A 19,663-nucleotide genomic window follows, 5' to 3' on the forward strand; every position below is an offset into this window, starting at 1 on the left:
TAGGGTGTTGTACATGATTGCATACGAGCCAACAACCATGTCTGTACGATGTTGTGGAGCTGAAATATGGCTTCTTAATGTTGCAATATGGTTGCTAGGTGGCTCTAAACGGTTGCTAAGGTGTGGTTACACAGTTACTATGATGATATTTACAGACTGGTTTCCCAACCGAAACAAACAAGCACACCCCCATGTCTATACGATGTTCTGGTGCTGAGATATAGCTCATTCATGTGTTTGTACGTTTGCTAGGGTACGCCAAATGGTTGCTATGGTTTGTTTATACAGTTTATGGGGTAATATTTTAAGAGTATTTGCAGGTCTGGGTCCAAAAATGCCCAACTCTGTGTTTTTACAATGTTTTGATGCTGAGATATGGCTTGTAAATGTTGTTCAATGGTTGCTAGGGGCCTGTAACTGGTTGCTAGGGCGTGGCTATGAAGTTGTTATGTCACTACTTATTGGCTGCTTGATAGGATGAATCAAAAGAGCCCAACCCCAAGGCTCTATGACCTTCTGAGCCAAAGATATGATTTTGCTAATTTTGTGCCTATGTTAAGTCTATGGGACATTTTTCGGCAAATTTTTCGTCCGCCAGACGAACATCTTACACCCGATCGCTTATAAAAGTCATAGCACACCTCTCCTCAATAAACCGGTCGATTTGACACATCATTCATGGGTCTACGAGAAACGGTGTGGGGCGAGTTACGCGCCGAAGTTTTGTCTAGGTGAATAGTAATCACAACACTAGAATGTACATTTCCTGAAGAAAATGTGAAGTGGTGCTTGCAGTGGCAAAACTCACCACTCGGTTGCTAGGGTGTTGTACATGATTGCATACGAGCCAACAACCATGTCTGTACGATGTTGTGGAGCTGAAATATGGCTTCTATATGTTTCAATATGGTTGCTAGGTGGCTCTAAACGGTTGCTATGGTGTGAATACACAGTAACCGTGGTGATATTTTACAGACTGTTTCCCAAACGAAACAAAAGAGCCAAACCCCATCTCTATACGATGTTCTGATGAAAAGACATGGGTCTTGATAAACGGTTGCTAGGGTACTCTGTTTGGTTGCTATGGAGTTGCTAGGCAGCTGCCAATGATGAAACTCCAAAGGCTTCTTGTCACTATGAATGATATAAACCAACTCCCATGCCTCTGTGACATTCAGAATGGAAGAAATGCCTCTTTGGATTTTGGTTGCTAGGGTACTCTGTTTGGTTGCTATGGAGTTGCTAGGCAGCTGCCAATGATGAAACTCCAAAGGCTTCTTGCCACTATGAATGATATAAACCAACTCCCATGCCTCTGTGACATTCAGAACGGAAGATATCCCTCTTTGGATTTTGGTTGCTAGGGTACTCGGTTTGGTTGCTAGGGAGTGGCGTAGCAGCTGCCAATCATGAAATTCCAAAGGCTGCTTGTCAGTATTAATTATATAAACCAACTCCCATGCCTCTGTGACATTCAGAATGGAAGATATCCCTCTTTGGATTTTGGTTGCTAGGGTACTCTGTTTGGTTGCTATGGAGTTGCTTGACAACTGCCAATGATGAAACTGCAAAGGCTTCTTGTCACTATGAATGATATAAACCAACTCCCATGCCTCTGTGACATTCAGAATGGAAGATATCCTTCTTTGGATTTTGGTTGCTAGGGTACTCTGTTTGGTTGCTAGGGAGTGGCTTGGCAGCTGCCAAACATGAAAGTCCAAAGGCTGCTTGTCAGTATGAATGATATAAACCAACTCCCATGCCTCTGTGACATACAGAATGGAAGATATCCCTCTCTGGATTTTGGTTGCTAGGGTACTCTATTTGGTTGTTAGGGAGTGGCTTGGCAGCTGCCAGTCATGAAACTCCAAAGGCTGCTTGTCAGTATGAATGATATAAACCAACTCCCATGCCTCTGTGACATTCAGAATGGAAGATATCCCTCTTTGGATTTTTGTTGCTAAGGTGCTCGACAATGGTTGCTAGGGATGGGCTAGGAAGTGTTGAGGTGATTCATGATTGGCTGTTTGCTGCCCCGAGTCAAATGAGACCACCCTCATGTTTCTATGACAATTCAGTCCAGAGATATCCCTTTGATCTCTTTCAATGGAAGTCTATGGAACTTGTTGCTAAGGTGCTCTAAATGGTTGCTAGGGCGTGGCTTGATAGCTTCACAATGATCCTGAGAGACTGATTGGTCGTCTGAGTAAAATGAGCCCGCCCCCTTGTCTCTATGACACTGTGATCCAGAGCTACGTTCAATACAAAAACCTTATGTAATTTACCATAGTAGGAAAAACACATGCTATGGTGTAGGACGGCCCATTTCATGGGCCGTCCTACACCATAGTAAGTCAATGGGAAACTTTGGGCAGCTCCTGCCCCCCAGGGGTGCAACTTTTACCCCATTGTGAGGTATGTTCTTACAGAGCCTGTCAGCCTCTTCAAATGTGGCAAATCACACGTTTCTGCGAAATCCTCACTCAGAGCTACGAGTCATCAAAGTTCGTTGCAATGTTAAGTCTATGGGATTTTTCGGCCGCTTTTTCGCCCCTGGGGCGAACACCGTACCCCCGATCGCTTATAAAAGTCATAGCACACCTCTCCTCAATACGCTGGTCGATTTGACACCTCATTCATGGGTCTGTGACAAACGGTGCGGGACGAGTTACGCGCCAAACTTTTGTCCAGAATAATAAGAATAAGAATAATAACTAGAATGTACATTTCCTGAAGAAAATGTGAAGTGGTGCTTGCAGTGGCAAAACTCACCACTCGGTTGCTAGGGTGTTGTACATGATTGCATACGAGCCAACAACCATGTCTGTACGATGTTGTGGAGCTGAAATATGGCTTCTTAATGTTGCAATATGGTTGCTAGGTGGCTCTAAACGGTTGCTAAGGTGTGGTTACACAGTTACTATGATGATATTTACAGACTGGTTTCCCAACCGAAACAAACAAGCACACCCCCATGTCTATACGATGTTCTGGTGCTGAGATATAGCTCATTCATGTGTTTGTACGTTTGCTAGGGTACGCCAAATGGTTGCTATGGTTTGTTTATACAGTTTATGGGGTAATATTTTAAGAGTATTTGCAGGTCTGGGTCCAAAAATGCCCAACTCTGTGTTTTTACAATGTTTTGATGCTGAGATATGGCTTGTAAATGTTGTTCAATGGTTGCTAGGGGCCTGTAACTGGTTGCTAGGGCGTGGCTATGAAGTTGTTATGTCACTACTTATTGGCTGCTTGATAGGATGAATCAAAAGAGCCCAACCCCAAGGCTCTATGACCTTCTGAGCCAAAGATATGATTTTGCTAATTTTGTGCCTATGTTAAGTCTATGGGACATTTTTCGGCAAATTTTTCGTCCGCCAGACGAACATCTTACACCCGATCGCTTATAAAAGTCATAGCACACCTCTCCTCAATAAACCGGTCGATTTGACACATCATTCATGGGTCTACGAGAAACGGTGTGGGGCGAGTTACGCGCCGAAGTTTTGTCTAGGTGAATAGTAATCACAACACTAGAATGTACATTTCCTGAAGAAAATGTGAAGTGGTGCTTGCAGTGGCAAAACTCACCACTCGGTTGCTAGGGTGTTGTACATGATTGCATACGAGCCAACAACCATGTCTGTACGATGTTGTGGAGCTGAAATATGGCTTCTATATGTTTCAATATGGTTGCTAGGTGGCTCTAAACGGTTGCTATGGTGTGAATACACAGTAACCGTGGTGATATTTTACAGACTGTTTCCCAAACGAAACAAAAGAGCCAAACCCCATCTCTATACGATGTTCTGATGAAAAGACATGGGTCTTGATAAACGGTTGCTAGGGTACTCTGTTTGGTTGCTATGGAGTTGCTAGGCAGCTGCCAATGATGAAACTCCAAAGGCTTCTTGTCACTATGAATGATATAAACCAACTCCCATGCCTCTGTGACATTCAGAATGGAAGAAATGCCTCTTTGGATTTTGGTTGCTAGGGTACTCTGTTTGGTTGCTATGGAGTTGCTAGGCAGCTGCCAATGATGAAACTCCAAAGGCTTCTTGCCACTATGAATGATATAAACCAACTCCCATGCCTCTGTGACATTCAGAACGGAAGATATCCCTCTTTGGATTTTGGTTGCTAGGGTACTCGGTTTGGTTGCTAGGGAGTGGCGTAGCAGCTGCCAATCATGAAATTCCAAAGGCTGCTTGTCAGTATTAATTATATAAACCAACTCCCATGCCTCTGTGACATTCAGAATGGAAGATATCCCTCTTTGGATTTTGGTTGCTAGGGTACTCTGTTTGGTTGCTATGGAGTTGCTTGACAACTGCCAATGATGAAACTGCAAAGGCTTCTTGTCACTATGAATGATATAAACCAACTCCCATGCCTCTGTGACATTCAGAATGGAAGATATCCTTCTTTGGATTTTGGTTGCTAGGGTACTCTGTTTGGTTGCTAGGGAGTGGCTTGGCAGCTGCCAAACATGAAAGTCCAAAGGCTGCTTGTCAGTATGAATGATATAAACCAACTCCCATGCCTCTGTGACATACAGAATGGAAGATATCCCTCTCTGGATTTTGGTTGCTAGGGTACTCTATTTGGTTGTTAGGGAGTGGCTTGGCAGCTGCCAGTCATGAAACTCCAAAGGCTGCTTGTCAGTATGAATGATATAAACCAACTCCCATGCCTCTGTGACATTCAGAATGGAAGATATCCCTCTTTGGATTTTTGTTGCTAAGGTGCTCGACAATGGTTGCTAGGGATGGGCTAGGAAGTGTTGAGGTGATTCATGATTGGCTGTTTGCTGCCCCGAGTCAAATGAGACCACCCTCATGTTTCTATGACAATTCAGTCCAGAGATATCCCTTTGATCTCTTTCAATGGAAGTCTATGGAACTTGTTGCTAAGGTGCTCTAAATGGTTGCTAGGGCGTGGCTTGATAGCTTCACAATGATCCTGAGAGACTGATTGGTCGTCTGAGTAAAATGAGCCCGCCCCCTTGTCTCTATGACACTGTGATCCAGAGCTACGTTCAATACAAAAACCTTATGTAATTTACCATAGTAGGAAAAACACATGCTATGGTGTAGGACGGCCCATTTCATGGGCCGTCCTACACCATAGTAAGTCAATGGGAAACTTTGGGCAGCTCCTGCCCCCCAGGGGTGCAACTTTTACCCCATTGTGAGGTATGTTCTTACAGAGCCTGTCAGCCTCTTCAAATGTGGCAAATCACACGTTTCTGCGAAATCCTCACTCAGAGCTACGAGTCATCAAAGTTCGTTGCAATGTTAAGTCTATGGGATTTTTCGGCCGCTTTTTCGCCCCTGGGGCGAACACCGTACCCCCGATCGCTTATAAAAGTCATAGCACACCTCTCCTCAATACGCTGGTCGATTTGACACCTCATTCATGGGTCTGTGACAAACGGTGCGGGACGAGTTACGCGCCAAACTTTTGTCCAGAATAATAAGAATAAGAACTAGAATGTACATTTCCTGAAGAAAATGTGAAGTGGTGCTTGCAGTGGCAAAACTCACCACTCGGTTGCTAGGGTGTTGTACATGATTGCATACGAGCCAACAACCATGTCTGTACGATGTTGTGGAGCTGAAATATGGCTTCTTAATGTTGCAATATGGTTGCTAGGTGGCTCTAAACGGTTGCTAAGGTGTGGTTACACAGTTACTATGATGATATTTACAGACTGGTTTCCCAACCGAAACAAACAAGCACACCCCCATGTCTATACGATGTTCTGGTGCTGAGATATAGCTCATTCATGTGTTTGTACGTTTGCTAGGGTACGCCAAATGGTTGCTATGGTTTGTTTATACAGTTTATGGGGTAATATTTTAAGAGTATTTGCAGGTCTGGGTCCAAAAATGCCCAACTCTGTGTTTTTACAATGTTTTGATGCTGAGATATGGCTTGTAAATGTTGTTCAATGGTTGCTAGGGGCCTGTAACTGGTTGCTAGGGCGTGGCTATGAAGTTGTTATGTCACTACTTATTGGCTGCTTGATAGGATGAATCAAAAGAGCCCAACCCCAAGGCTCTATGACCTTCTGAGCCAAAGATATGATTTTGCTAATTTTGTGCCTATGTTAAGTCTATGGGACATTTTTCGGCAAATTTTTCGTCCGCCAGACGAACATCTTACACCCGATCGCTTATAAAAGTCATAGCACACCTCTCCTCAATAAACCGGTCGATTTGACACATCATTCATGGGTCTACGAGAAACGGTGTGGGGCGAGTTACGCGCCGAAGTTTTGTCTAGGTGAATAGTAATCACAACACTAGAATGTACATTTCCTGAAGAAAATGTGAAGTGGTGCTTGCAGTGGCAAAACTCACCACTCGGTTGCTAGGGTGTTGTACATGATTGCATACGAGCCAACAACCATGTCTGTACGATGTTGTGGAGCTGAAATATGGCTTCTATATGTTTCAATATGGTTGCTAGGTGGCTCTAAACGGTTGCTATGGTGTGAATACACAGTAACCGTGGTGATATTTTACAGACTGTTTCCCAAACGAAACAAAAGAGCCAAACCCCATCTCTATACGATGTTCTGATGAAAAGACATGGGTCTTGATAAACGGTTGCTAGGGTACTCTGTTTGGTTGCTATGGAGTTGCTAGGCAGCTGCCAATGATGAAACTCCAAAGGCTTCTTGTCACTATGAATGATATAAACCAACTCCCATGCCTCTGTGACATTCAGAATGGAAGAAATGCCTCTTTGGATTTTGGTTGCTAGGGTACTCTGTTTGGTTGCTATGGAGTTGCTAGGCAGCTGCCAATGATGAAACTCCAAAGGCTTCTTGCCACTATGAATGATATAAACCAACTCCCATGCCTCTGTGACATTCAGAACGGAAGATATCCCTCTTTGGATTTTGGTTGCTAGGGTACTCGGTTTGGTTGCTAGGGAGTGGCGTAGCAGCTGCCAATCATGAAATTCCAAAGGCTGCTTGTCAGTATTAATTATATAAACCAACTCCCATGCCTCTGTGACATTCAGAATGGAAGATATCCCTCTTTGGATTTTGGTTGCTAGGGTACTCTGTTTGGTTGCTATGGAGTTGCTTGACAACTGCCAATGATGAAACTGCAAAGGCTTCTTGTCACTATGAATGATATAAACCAACTCCCATGCCTCTGTGACATTCAGAATGGAAGATATCCTTCTTTGGATTTTGGTTGCTAGGGTACTCTGTTTGGTTGCTAGGGAGTGGCTTGGCAGCTGCCAAACATGAAAGTCCAAAGGCTGCTTGTCAGTATGAATGATATAAACCAACTCCCATGCCTCTGTGACATACAGAATGGAAGATATCCCTCTCTGGATTTTGGTTGCTAGGGTACTCTATTTGGTTGTTAGGGAGTGGCTTGGCAGCTGCCAGTCATGAAACTCCAAAGGCTGCTTGTCAGTATGAATGATATAAACCAACTCCCATGCCTCTGTGACATTCAGAATGGAAGATATCCCTCTTTGGATTTTTGTTGCTAAGGTGCTCGACAATGGTTGCTAGGGATGGGCTAGGAAGTGTTGAGGTGATTCATGATTGGCTGTTTGCTGCCCCGAGTCAAATGAGACCACCCTCATGTTTCTATGACAATTCAGTCCAGAGATATCCCTTTGATCTCTTTCAATGGAAGTCTATGGAACTTGTTGCTAAGGTGCTCTAAATGGTTGCTAGGGCGTGGCTTGATAGCTTCACAATGATCCTGAGAGACTGATTGGTCGTCTGAGTAAAATGAGCCCGCCCCCTTGTCTCTATGACACTGTGATCCAGAGCTACGTTCAATACAAAAACCTTATGTAATTTACCATAGTAGGAAAAACACATGCTATGGTGTAGGACGGCCCATTTCATGGGCCGTCCTACACCATAGTAAGTCAATGGGAAACTTTGGGCAGCTCCTGCCCCCCAGGGGTGCAACTTTTACCCCATTGTGAGGTATGTTCTTACAGAGCCTGTCAGCCTCTTCAAATGTGGCAAATCACACGTTTCTGCGAAATCCTCACTCAGAGCTACGAGTCATCAAAGTTCGTTGCAATGTTAAGTCTATGGGATTTTTCGGCCGCTTTTTCGCCCCTGGGGCGAACACCGTACCCCCGATCGCTTATAAAAGTCATAGCACACCTCTCCTCAATACGCTGGTCGATTTGACACCTCATTCATGGGTCTGTGACAAACGGTGCGGGACGAGTTACGCGCCAAACTTTTGTCCAGAATAATAAGAATAAGAATAATAATAAGTATGGAGGATAACAATAGTGGTGCTTTTCAAAGCACCACTAATAATAATAAGTATGGAGGATAACAATAGTGGTGCTTTTCAAAGCACCACTAATAAGTATGGAGGATAACAATAGTGGTGCTTTTCAAAGCACCACTAATAATAAGTATGGAGGATAACAATAGTGTTGCTTTGAAAAGCACCACTAAAAATAATGTAAATGTGGGGTTTTCAGAGTGATGCCATAGAATAGCTATTATTAATTATTGCTATTAATTACTGTTATTAATAGCTACTATTTTTGGTTCTTCAAAGAATCTTTCAGTGATCAGTTTTCTTAAAATAATCTTTTTTTCTCAGTAATAAGAACATTCTAAGAATCTAAAGAATCAGTTTTCACTAAAGAACCTTTCGTCCAATGGAAAGGCTCCATGAATGTTAAAAGTTCTTCATAGAACCATCATGTATGAGTGTCACTCTTATTAAAAATGATTAAATCCTACAAAATTGTTTCTGTAGTCACAATAAATATCATAATGGGTCAGGTCAGCTTTATTTTTACAGCTCTTTACACAATACCGATTGTTGCAAAGCAGCTTCACGTTGATAAACGTGAAAATGATGATCAGTTATGCCAACAAATTCAGTTCTGCTGTGTGCAGCTCTACAGAAGACAATAGTGTCGTTGTTCAGGGTTAATTCAGGTCAATAACTGTGTAAAGTTCATCAGTTATGAGGAGTTCAATTCATCTATAAGCAGCTCTACACAAGACAACATAATCATACATTAATATGGAGTTTCATATACAAAATGTTCTGTCTGTATGTTTGAATAAGTGAATATTAATGGTAGTAACCATATGATTGTAGGTTATAAGTTAAAATGTTGAGCTAGTGTAGAACTACACACACACACTCCAGATCTCTCCTGTTATATCCATCAGACGAGTACAGCGCAGTGTGAACAGATCTGTGTGTGTTACTGTGTAATGCCATCATCAGTCTCGCAAGTGTAGATGAGATGTTGCTTTGTGTTCCTGATCCAGAACGTCCAGAACAAGAAAGTTTAAACTTAGAAAAAGACGTATTTAGAGATCCAGAACTATACCAGTATAAAATGATATTACTGCCAGTGTTTGCTGCGTTTATGACGTGAGATTACGAGGAAATTGATGTTACTAAAGATATTCATTCAGTTTCTTAGTTAATGACACCTGCGTTTCTCTTACAAGATTCTGTCAGAGCGGCACAGGATGAGTGCGGTTCGAGAGAGGAGAAACGGGAGTGTGTTCCACACACACACACACACACACACACACACACACACACACACACACACACACACACACACACACACACACACACACACACACACACACACACACACACACACACACACACACACACACACACACACACACACACACACACACCTCACAGATTCTCTTTCTGCTGAGACTTACAGGCAGAGTGCAAAATTAACCTCCCGCCTTCCAAATAGATATATAAAAAATTTACCAGCCACAAATATTTCTTACCGATGAAAGCTGTTTTTATTCTATTCAGTGATGTCACTTACAAGATTCAGAAGCAGATTATCACTAATTTGGCTTAAACTGCCCCTATTATGCTTTTTTTTTAAAAATATATACACTACCGTTCAAAAGTTTGGGGTCAGTAAGATTTTTAATGTTTTTAAAAGAAGTCTCTTCTGCTCACCAAGGCTGCATTTATTTGATAAAAAACAAAACAAAACAAAACAAAAAAACAGTTATATTGTGAAATATTATGACAATTTAAAATGACTGTTTTCTATGTGAATATATTTTAAACTAATTTATTCCTGTGATCAAAGCTGTATTTTCAGCATCATTACTCCAGTCTTCAGGGTCACATGATCCCTCAGAAATCACTCTAATTTGATGATTTGATGCTCAAGAAACATTTATGATTATTATCGATGTTGAAACTGTTGTGTACAATTTTTTTCAAAATTCTTTGATGAATAGAAAGTTCAAAAGAACAGCATTTATTTAAAATAGAATATTTTCTAACATTATAAATTTCTTTACTGTAACTTTTGATCAGTTTAACTCATCCTTGATGAATAAAATTGATTTATTTTATTTATTTCCCCCCAAAAATAAAATAAAGTTTGTTACTGACCCCAAACTTTTGAACGCTAGTGTTTAATGTTACAAAAGCTTTAGATTTCAAATAAATGCTGTTCTTTTGAACTTTCTATTCATCAAAGAATTTTGAAAAAAATTTGTACAAAGCAGTTTTCAACACTGATAATAATAATGAATGTTTCTTGAGCATCAAATCCTCATATTAGAATGATTTCTGAAGGATCATGTGACACTGAAGACTGGAGTAATGATGCTGAAAATTCAGGCTTTGATCACAGGAATAAATGACACTTTACTGTATATTCACATAGAGAACAGCTGATTTACATTAGAATAATATTTCACAATATTACTGTTTTTGTTTGTATTTTTAATCAAATAAATGCAGCCTTGGTGAGCAGAAGAGACTTTTAAAAAAAAATCTTACTGACCCCAAACTTGTGTGTATATATAATAATATATATATATTCCCTTTTATGCAGTGTGTAATATAGCGGTTTATGAATGTAAAAAGTCTTCTAGATCAAACTGCACGACAAATAAAGAATTGATTCTGAACTAGAGAGTTTGACGAATCACAACACAATCACAATTTGATGCCGCGATGTATTTATTATGAGAAAAGGTGTTTTTTGACCTTGGCTGCATGTAAACCTGTTGTAGGAGACTCCAAAACAACATCAGGAGCCGAGAAAATAGTGGCACTTTAAGTAATGTTGTAATTTGGCTTAATCATGTCATAGTTTGTAATGAATATCTGTTCCAGCGAGTGAAATAACTTGTTTTATTTACTCAAAGCCAACTTTTCTTCTTATATGGCACATTTTGAAGTACATTTTAGGCTTTGCTAGCATACAGGCTTACTTGTTGGCGCACTACAACCTGTTATTTAAAAGTCAGAGTTTTTCCTGCTCTGAAAATATTTTGGCGGCCACCAACATTAATATTAATTTAATCAAATGAATATGATTTGTTTGATCATTTAACACGATATCTGCTGCTTTGAAACGCTCCCGAGACTGTTTGTGTGTAAACTCTCTGTGAAGAGCATCAAAGGTTTCTATTTACAACGCGTTTTTGCAAGCGTTAAGCAATGTAGCCAATCACAGACTCATGAACACAATGCCCGCTTTCTGTTTATAATATATTTCTGGATTGAGGACCACGATTGAATCCGATGGACAGGGATAAACATGGCATTGGACGAAACAGGACATCTGATACTGTGTGTCAAATAGGGATGTAAACGGTTAATCGATGAATTGTCGACAAGAATTTACTCGATTAAATGAATTGTCGGCTACTTGAACATTGCGAACGTGACACGAGATTCTCGCGGGCGGCGAGAGACTCGACACAAACTTGAGGCGGCAAAAAAGAAACCAAACATGAGGCGGTCAAAACGGAGTGGAGTGTGGGAGCATTTCAAATGATTACTGATGACAAAGACGCCCGATGTAAACTCAGCGGTACTACGATGAAGGACAACAGCTCTACGAGTTCACTAAGAGACCTCCTTCATCACAGCAGTGTTACAGGGAGGAAACCTGTCGCCTTCACAGCCTACAGCCGCTGCTGTGGTGGGAGGGCGAGTGTGTGTGTGTGACCACAGGAAAGCGGAGGGCATTACATTTGCGGTACAGAAAAATATATGATGCCAGTTAGCACCACTGATGTAAGTAGTTTACCAGATAGATTATTATATGTAGGCTTAATATAGTCTAGGCTAAGCCTACCCATATAGATTTTTATTTAACATTTATTTTATGTTGCTTTATGTTTCACATGCAACAGGTGAGCCAGTGCACAAGTATTTTCATTTTCTGTGTATAATTTATTTTGTTAAACTACATAAATGCCATTATCTGTACCGTATCCCAACGGTTACAATAAAACATCAATTAAAGCAATATAACATGCATTTTTATTTAGTATATAGTAGAGTTCTCAACGGGTCGGGTCGGCCCGACAAACCCGACGGGACCCGCGGGTTCGGGCCCGGTTCGGGTCGAAAATATAAGCAAATGACTCGGGTCGGGTCGGACCTCGGGCTTAATCTTTTCCGCTCAGTAAAAAAAACGAAACATTTATTAATCATCGCTGCTGTTCACCGTAAAGAAAGTCTGGCTGCTGCGTGCAACGCGCATCATGGAGAGGGGCGGGGGCAGACGCCGCTGTGCACGCCTTTAGCCTGGAGAGGAAGATGGAGTTGGTGGAAAGTAAACTTTCCGCAGGTGAATTCACCGTCGCTACTACAGCCTATTTATATATATTTAAAGTATATTGTTTCAGTTGTTTGTATTGTTAAAAGGCGTGAACATTAAAGGTTGATTTGAATTCGCGTCTGCTGGTCATGATAATACGTGTATGAGAAAAAAAAAATTCCGACGCGGGCCGGGTTCGGGCAGATAATTCATGTTGATGTGTCGGGTTACATCGGGTCTGGGCTTTAAAAGCCACGGGCCGGGTCGGGTCGGGTTGTAATTTTCAGGCCCGTTGAGAACTCTAGTATATAGGCTAAGCAATATTTCGCTTTTTATGTTTAAGACACTATTGATACCGTGAGAAATGTACATTCTCAGGAAAATAGCCGCTTATCAGTTAATCGTTAATCGATCGATAAGGTCAATCAACTAATGATTAATGAATGAATTGATAATTTGCATCCCTAGTGTCAGATGATCTGTGCATTAAGTCTTGAAGTGTAAATGCGAAATAATAGACCTGCCACTTTATTTGTAATGCGTAATGTTTCTCTGTTTTTCACTTTTTAAATCAGTCACTCAGTGACTTTTTATGTATAAATTTAAATATAAAATGGTTCTAAGCACTTTTAATGATCTGTCCTGAATTATTATTATTATTATTATTATTATTATTATTTTATATATTTTTTATTATTATTTATTTCATGGGTAAATAGGATTACAATCTGTTTTTTCACATTTATTCTGGATAATTGTCAGTACTGGGCTCGCAGTGTACATGGGTGCGCTACGTTGTACTGTGTGTGTGTGTGTGGATGACCATTTTGAAAAACCCTGAAAGTATAATCTTGTATTTGTCATTTATCATTGTTTAAGTTAGGTATATGAATAGAATAGACATGAATAGATTATATAATATAATATTTCATGAATAGAAATATTGAGATGAAGTCCCTTCTTCATGGCTTCTCATGCCGTCTTCTGTCGTTAGGCTGTGGTGCTCATGTGGGAGATGCAGGTTCACTTCTCTGGTCACACGTGTAATCCTCACACTCTTAGTATTGCACTGTTTGTTGTGTTTCTAATAGCGTGTGTGTGTGTGTGTTTATGTAGGTAATGTGGTTGCTTTTGTTGTTGTTGCAGTAAGTGAAATAACTTTTCCTTTTTTTTGCATTATATGCATTAGGGAAAGTATTTAAATGGGTGGTATAATGGCCTTTTCACAAGATGTACAATAAGTCTCTGATGTCCCCAGAGTGTGTGTGTAAAGTTTTAGCTCAAAATACCCCACAGATATTTTTATATAGCATGTTAAATTTGTAAATTTGAGGGTGAGCAAAAACACACCGTTTTGTGTCTGTTCCTTTAAATGCAAATGAGCCGCTGCTCCCGGCACAGGGGGCGGAGCTTCAACAGCTCGTGTCCTTTTACCTCACACACACATGCACTGAAAATGTCAAAAACGTTTAGCCTTTTATGTTCAAACCGGATTCAGACAAAGATGGAGAGACTCAAGAAGTGACATGTAGAAGCAACAGGACATTTCTGAATGGTTAGTTGATGAATTTATGTAGTTTGTGTAGTTATCTTCTAGTCATTGATTAGCATATTTAGTCCAGTCATTTTAAGCCAAAATGGGGGTCAAACTTGAAACAAATTGCAACAGAAGCAAACTCAACTGATTTTGTATCCTCAATATGTCCTGAGTAAGGGGGAAAAAGCCCTGAAGAATCCCATTAGGGGAAAGTTTTGAAAAAGACCCAAATATTCATACGCCTATTCATTCTTTTTCTCACGTGAATAGGGTACAAATTTTAACCTTTAGATATCACCATGACAATTACTGAGTTGATTATTTACATCAAGACAAACAAAAAATGTATTGAAATGGTTTGTTAACATGGACAAACGGCGCATAATCTAATTACGTATGTGCTAATTTGCATAAATACCACAACAGATCTAAACATTGGGTATAGCCGGGTGAACATGTCCTGTTGAATCTTGTTGACGCATAACAGTAAAATACTTAATATGAAGGTCTGAATGGAACCCATTATGGCTACCCATGAGCATTAATACATAGAGGCAGGAAGAAGTACTTTAGAAACCAGCCTTTATTTAAATTATGTAAATGTTAGGGTTGGTAATGTCACTAACCCGGGAGGAATGTGGTGTAGTTTCTACCAGCCGTTTGTTGTAGTCCTTAAAAAGCGATTTCTTTAAAAGCAAATATCTCCCTTTGCTTTGAACTTTGAGTGTTGTAACTTTGCAGATGTTGTTTATGCTCAAACAGCAACATTACACGCTAACTAAAGTTACAAAAGTCAAATCATAATCAACCTTTAATATAACCGTCTCCAATAAAGAAATTCTGAATCTAACTGTTGTCAAATTGTTGATCGAATTATTGAACTACACTACTGTTCAAAAGTTTGGGGACAGTGTGTTTGGTAACACTTTATTTTACAGTGTCCCTGTTACACGTTACATGTAGTTACTATAGTAATAACTATAAATCATGCATAATTACATGGAACTAACCCTACAACAAACATAATCCTACACCGGTATAAGAACACAGTTAGTTAATATTACTCAGTACTTAAATATATAATTACACTGTAAAAGGACACCTTAAAATAATGGGTTACACTTTATTTTAAGGTGTCATTGTTACAGTGTAATTATATATTTAAGTACTGAGTAATATGAATTACTAGGGTTAGAGAAGGATTATGATTTGGTTGAGGGTTAGTTGCATGTAATTATGTATAATTAACTGTTAATACTATTGTAAGTCCATGTAACAAGGACACTGTAAAATAGTGTAACCGTTTGTTTTGTTTTTTGTTTTAAAGAGTCAAATAAATGCTCTTCTTTTTATCTTTTCATCAAAGAATCCTGAATAAAAGTATCACGGTCTCGACACAAATATGAAGCAGCACAACTGTTTTCAACATTGAAATGTTAATAATAATCAGAAATGTTTCTTGATCATCAAATCATCGTATCAGAATGATTTCATGAGGATCATGTGACACTGAAAACTGGAGTAATGATGCTGGATATTCAGCTTTGATCACACGTTAACACATATTCACATAGAAAACAGTTATTTTAAATGTTTCACAACATTACTGTAATTTTTACCTTAGTTTTGATCAAATAAACACAGCTTTGGTGAGCAGTGGAGACAGTCTTTCAGAAGCAAACGAAAAATATCTTACAGACCCCAAACTTTTAAAGGTAGTATATGTACTAAACCTCAACCCAAAGATTCACAGCTCTAAAAGATAAATTGATAAAAATCTAAATGGTTTAGTTTCGTTCCGGTGAGAACATCTTTCATGTTTCTGAGCTCCTTAACCACAAGGGTGACTGTGTGCAAGACATGTATGATTGACTGAAGTCTGTCTCTTGTGTCCCTTTCAGTTGATATCCGGGAAATTAAGGAGATCCGTACGGGGCAGAAGTCCCGGGACTTCGAGCGGTATGTGGAGGACTCGACTGTGCGGACCGACCAGGCACACTGCTTCGTCATCCTCTACGGGACCGAGTTTCGGCTCAAAGCGCTCAGTCTGGGAGGTGAGCGTCCAGAGAAATCCAAATGAAAGCGTATTAGAGTTGCAGTACACACACACACACACACACACACACTCACGCTTGTGTTCCTCTGTCTGTGTCCCGCAGCGACCTCAGACGAGGAGATGGTCATGTGGGTGAAGGGTTTGACCTGGCTGCAGTCGGATACGTTACGCTCCCCCACACCCCTGCAGATAGAAAGGTGACCTTTGACCTCTACGTGCCCCTCTCTCAGTAGATATTGACTGATGGTAACCATTAAGCTCTGGGTTCACATGTCAAGTGTAGCGAGTGCCTAAAGAGTGACGTCACAGCCTTATAGGAACACTAACCTGAAGACAAAACAAGGCTTTCCAGTTGCACTTTATTTGACAGTATGTGTACGTACTTGCTGAAGAAAGCACTGGGTAATATAAGGTAACTACATGGGTTGAGGTTAGGTTTAGGGTTAATGCCTAGTTATTACCCAGTTATTGTATGTACACGGGGAACAGGACTGTAAAATAAAGTCCTGCTGAGCACAGAAGTACTGGGATGAAAGGTCATCCGGGGACTTTGAGTACTGTGAATTCAGACATACTGCTTTTGTCACGTACTGTTTTTCACCTACTGTAGAGTAGGGAAGTATGTGATTTCAGATGCAGCCTAATTCATCCAGTGATGAAACGAGTGAAGTCTTTGAGTGAGTCATTGAATCATTCATTCAAGAGATTCATTCAAAAACACTGATTCATCCAGTAAGGAAACAATTGAAGTCTTTGAATGAGTCATTGAATCATTAATTCAAGAGATTCATTCAAAAACACTGATTCATCCAGTAAGGAAACAATTGAAGTCTTTGAGTGAATAATTGAATCATTCATTCAAGAGATTCATTCAAAAACAGTGATTCATCCAGTAATGAAACAATTGAAGTCTTTGAGTGAGTCATTGAATCATTCATTCAAGAGATTCATTCAAAAACAGTGATTCATCCAGTAATGAAACAATTGAAGTCTTTGAGTCATTGAATCATTCATTCATTCATTCATTCATTCATTCAAGAGATTCATTCAAAAACACTGATTCATCCAGTAAGGAAACAAGTGAATTATTTAGTCATTGAATCATTCATTCATAATAAAAAATAAAACAAATACATTAACAGCAATTCACCTTTTGTCAGAACCTCTAGTAAACTACAGGTTATTTTGATTGGTTGTCTGTTCAGAATCGTGGGAAAATCACAATCCCGATTTAGAACGAAAAAATCCTGCTTTTCAATTAATCCAGAATCTTGCAGCTCTAATGTATTTCTAATAAGATGTACACTGAATTTGATCTTTTAATATCAGTGTTTCGGTGCATTAAGGCAGTTTAAGTGTTTCTTATGTTAAGCGTTCTATAAAGTCCTGCTGTTTTTAGGGATTTTTCCTATGAAATTGAAAATCGACCGGCCTGTTCTGCACTTCTATGGATGTGTCACGACAGTCACGTGACTTAAAACTATAGATAATTGTGAATTTGAAAAAGTGAAAAGCAACAAAAAAAACCCATTAAGGTGTTGTATTAATACTTTTTCCTCTTTTATATAGGTGGCTGAGAAAGCAGTTTCACGCTGTGGATCGCAACAGGGAAGACAGGTGTGTTACGTGTGAATGTCATCGGTGTGATGGAGCGGCCCGCACTTCTCTCTGTAGAGAAACTGGTGTAGCGCGCGATCATGCTGAGGGACGCACACGCAGATGTGATAGATAGTGTGTGTGTTTGAGATGTTTCTCTGACGTAGCGATTCTTATAATCTCATCTTCCTTTCGATTTATCTAAGTTGTGATATATGCTTTAGGGGAGAAATGGCTGACTCAGAGATACCTGGCCTTATTAAAACACACACACACACACACACACACACACACACACACACACACACACACACACACACACACACACACACACACACACACACACACACTCACTCACTCACTCACTCCTGTTGGGTAAATAGAGCTCAGAGAAGGCACATCCTGCAACAGGAAACAAAGCTCAGAGCGTGTGTGTGAGAGAAGGTAAATACACAGAGAGCGAGTGAAAGACACACGAGGTGTGTGTGAGGTGTCGTATTCAGTTGAAATGGTGGACGTGTGTGGATGAGAAACATGACATTTTCAGCTTGTGTATGGCTAAATCAAAAGTGATGTACACAGTAGAAATGAATAATCTTTTGATGATCAAGAAACTGATTATTATCAATGTTGAAAACAGTCGTGCCGCTTCATATTTTGGGGATTCTTTGATGAACAGAAAGAATAGCCTTTTAAATAGAAATATTTTGTAACATTGTCTTTCCGATCACTTTTGATCAGTTGAATGGGTCCTTGCTGAATAAAAGTATTAATTTTCTTTGAAAAGAATCTTACTGACCCCACACTTAGTGTATTGTACACACAACAGGCATAGATGTGTACATGTATACATAAAACGTTTGTACATTATACATGTAATGACTTTAGATTCGTTTTTTGAGTAATGAATGTTGTAATGAATAAAACGGATTGATGTAAACGCAGCTGAAACGAACGATCCTGATCATCCTCATGTGAAGCCCTTTCATAACCACATTCCCAAACTCTCTGTGTTTGCCAGGATTTCCTGTAAGGATCTGAAGAGTATGCTGTGTCAAGTCAACTACAGGGTTCCCAATATGAGGTTCTTACGAGAGAAACTTCCGGTAACTTCTCTCCACTCACTCCTCATATTAGTGTAGAATTAATCGTTTAGGTGATTTTTATTGCGTAATGTTTATATACCATGTGGTTCGATTTATTTAGATTACACCATTAACTGCAGTAACATCACTGGATATTGTGTGTTTATTTACTCCATGTTAATACAATTGTAATTACATTTACGTTTTATTCTTATTAATATTGGTTGTATTCTCTGTGGTTTCTTGGTTAGGATGGAGAGCTGAGGAATGGAGATGTGTCGTATAGTCATTTCGCCCAGCTGTACCGCAGCCTGATGTTTGATGCACAGAAATCAGTGAGTTCAGGTTTATTTGTGTGTTGGTGGAGGCGAAGCCCTCCTCAGAGCCACTCAAACCCCATCAGTTTGCCCCGCTTCTCAAATGGCCTTCGCGTCAATACTGGCCCTTTTAAAAAGCCACAAGATCTATCGGCTGAAAGCCATTAGGCCACTCACACACACTGATGACCCTTGCACTCAAAGGGATGTGTGTGTGTGTAGGTTGAATCACTTGAGTAGATGTTTGCTATCTCATCAGCTGATTAGCGTCTGATGGGTCTGGTTATGTAGAGCTGGAGATGGTTTTACCGCGGTGTTTTACTGTACCGGAGCTGAAATAGCAACAGTCACAAGATCAGGTTTTAATTGTATTATTCACATAATAAGCTTTTTTTTTTTCTGTTTCTTTACAGATGGAGATTCCACTGCTGCAAAGGTGTTCACTCACTTCTCGATCTTTCTCTTTTTCAAGCTAAAG

General features: G+C 40.0%; 1 protein-coding gene across 2 annotated transcripts in view; it reads left to right on the forward strand.

Annotated features, from left to right (window-relative positions):
- Positions 1 to 19,663, forward strand: part of plcg1 (phospholipase C, gamma 1) — a 91,756-nt gene that overhangs the window by 33,615 nt on the left and 38,478 nt on the right. For both annotated transcript variants that reach the window (XM_082144988.1, XM_082144987.1), the window contains exons 3-8: positions 16,033 to 16,185; positions 16,291 to 16,384; positions 17,757 to 17,804; positions 18,805 to 18,889; positions 19,120 to 19,203; positions 19,599 to 19,621. In XM_082144988.1, the coding sequence (XP_082001114.1) occupies positions 16,033 to 16,185; positions 16,291 to 16,384; positions 17,757 to 17,804; positions 18,805 to 18,889; positions 19,120 to 19,203; positions 19,599 to 19,621 (487 nt within the window). The remainder of the gene's footprint in view (positions 1 to 16,032; positions 16,186 to 16,290; positions 16,385 to 17,756; positions 17,805 to 18,804; positions 18,890 to 19,119; positions 19,204 to 19,598; positions 19,622 to 19,663) is intronic.

The sequence above is a fragment of the Leuciscus leuciscus genome (genome assembly GCF_965113295.1).
Source record: "Leuciscus leuciscus genome assembly, chromosome: 18".
NCBI lineage: Eukaryota > Metazoa > Chordata > Actinopteri > Cypriniformes > Leuciscidae > Leuciscus > Leuciscus leuciscus.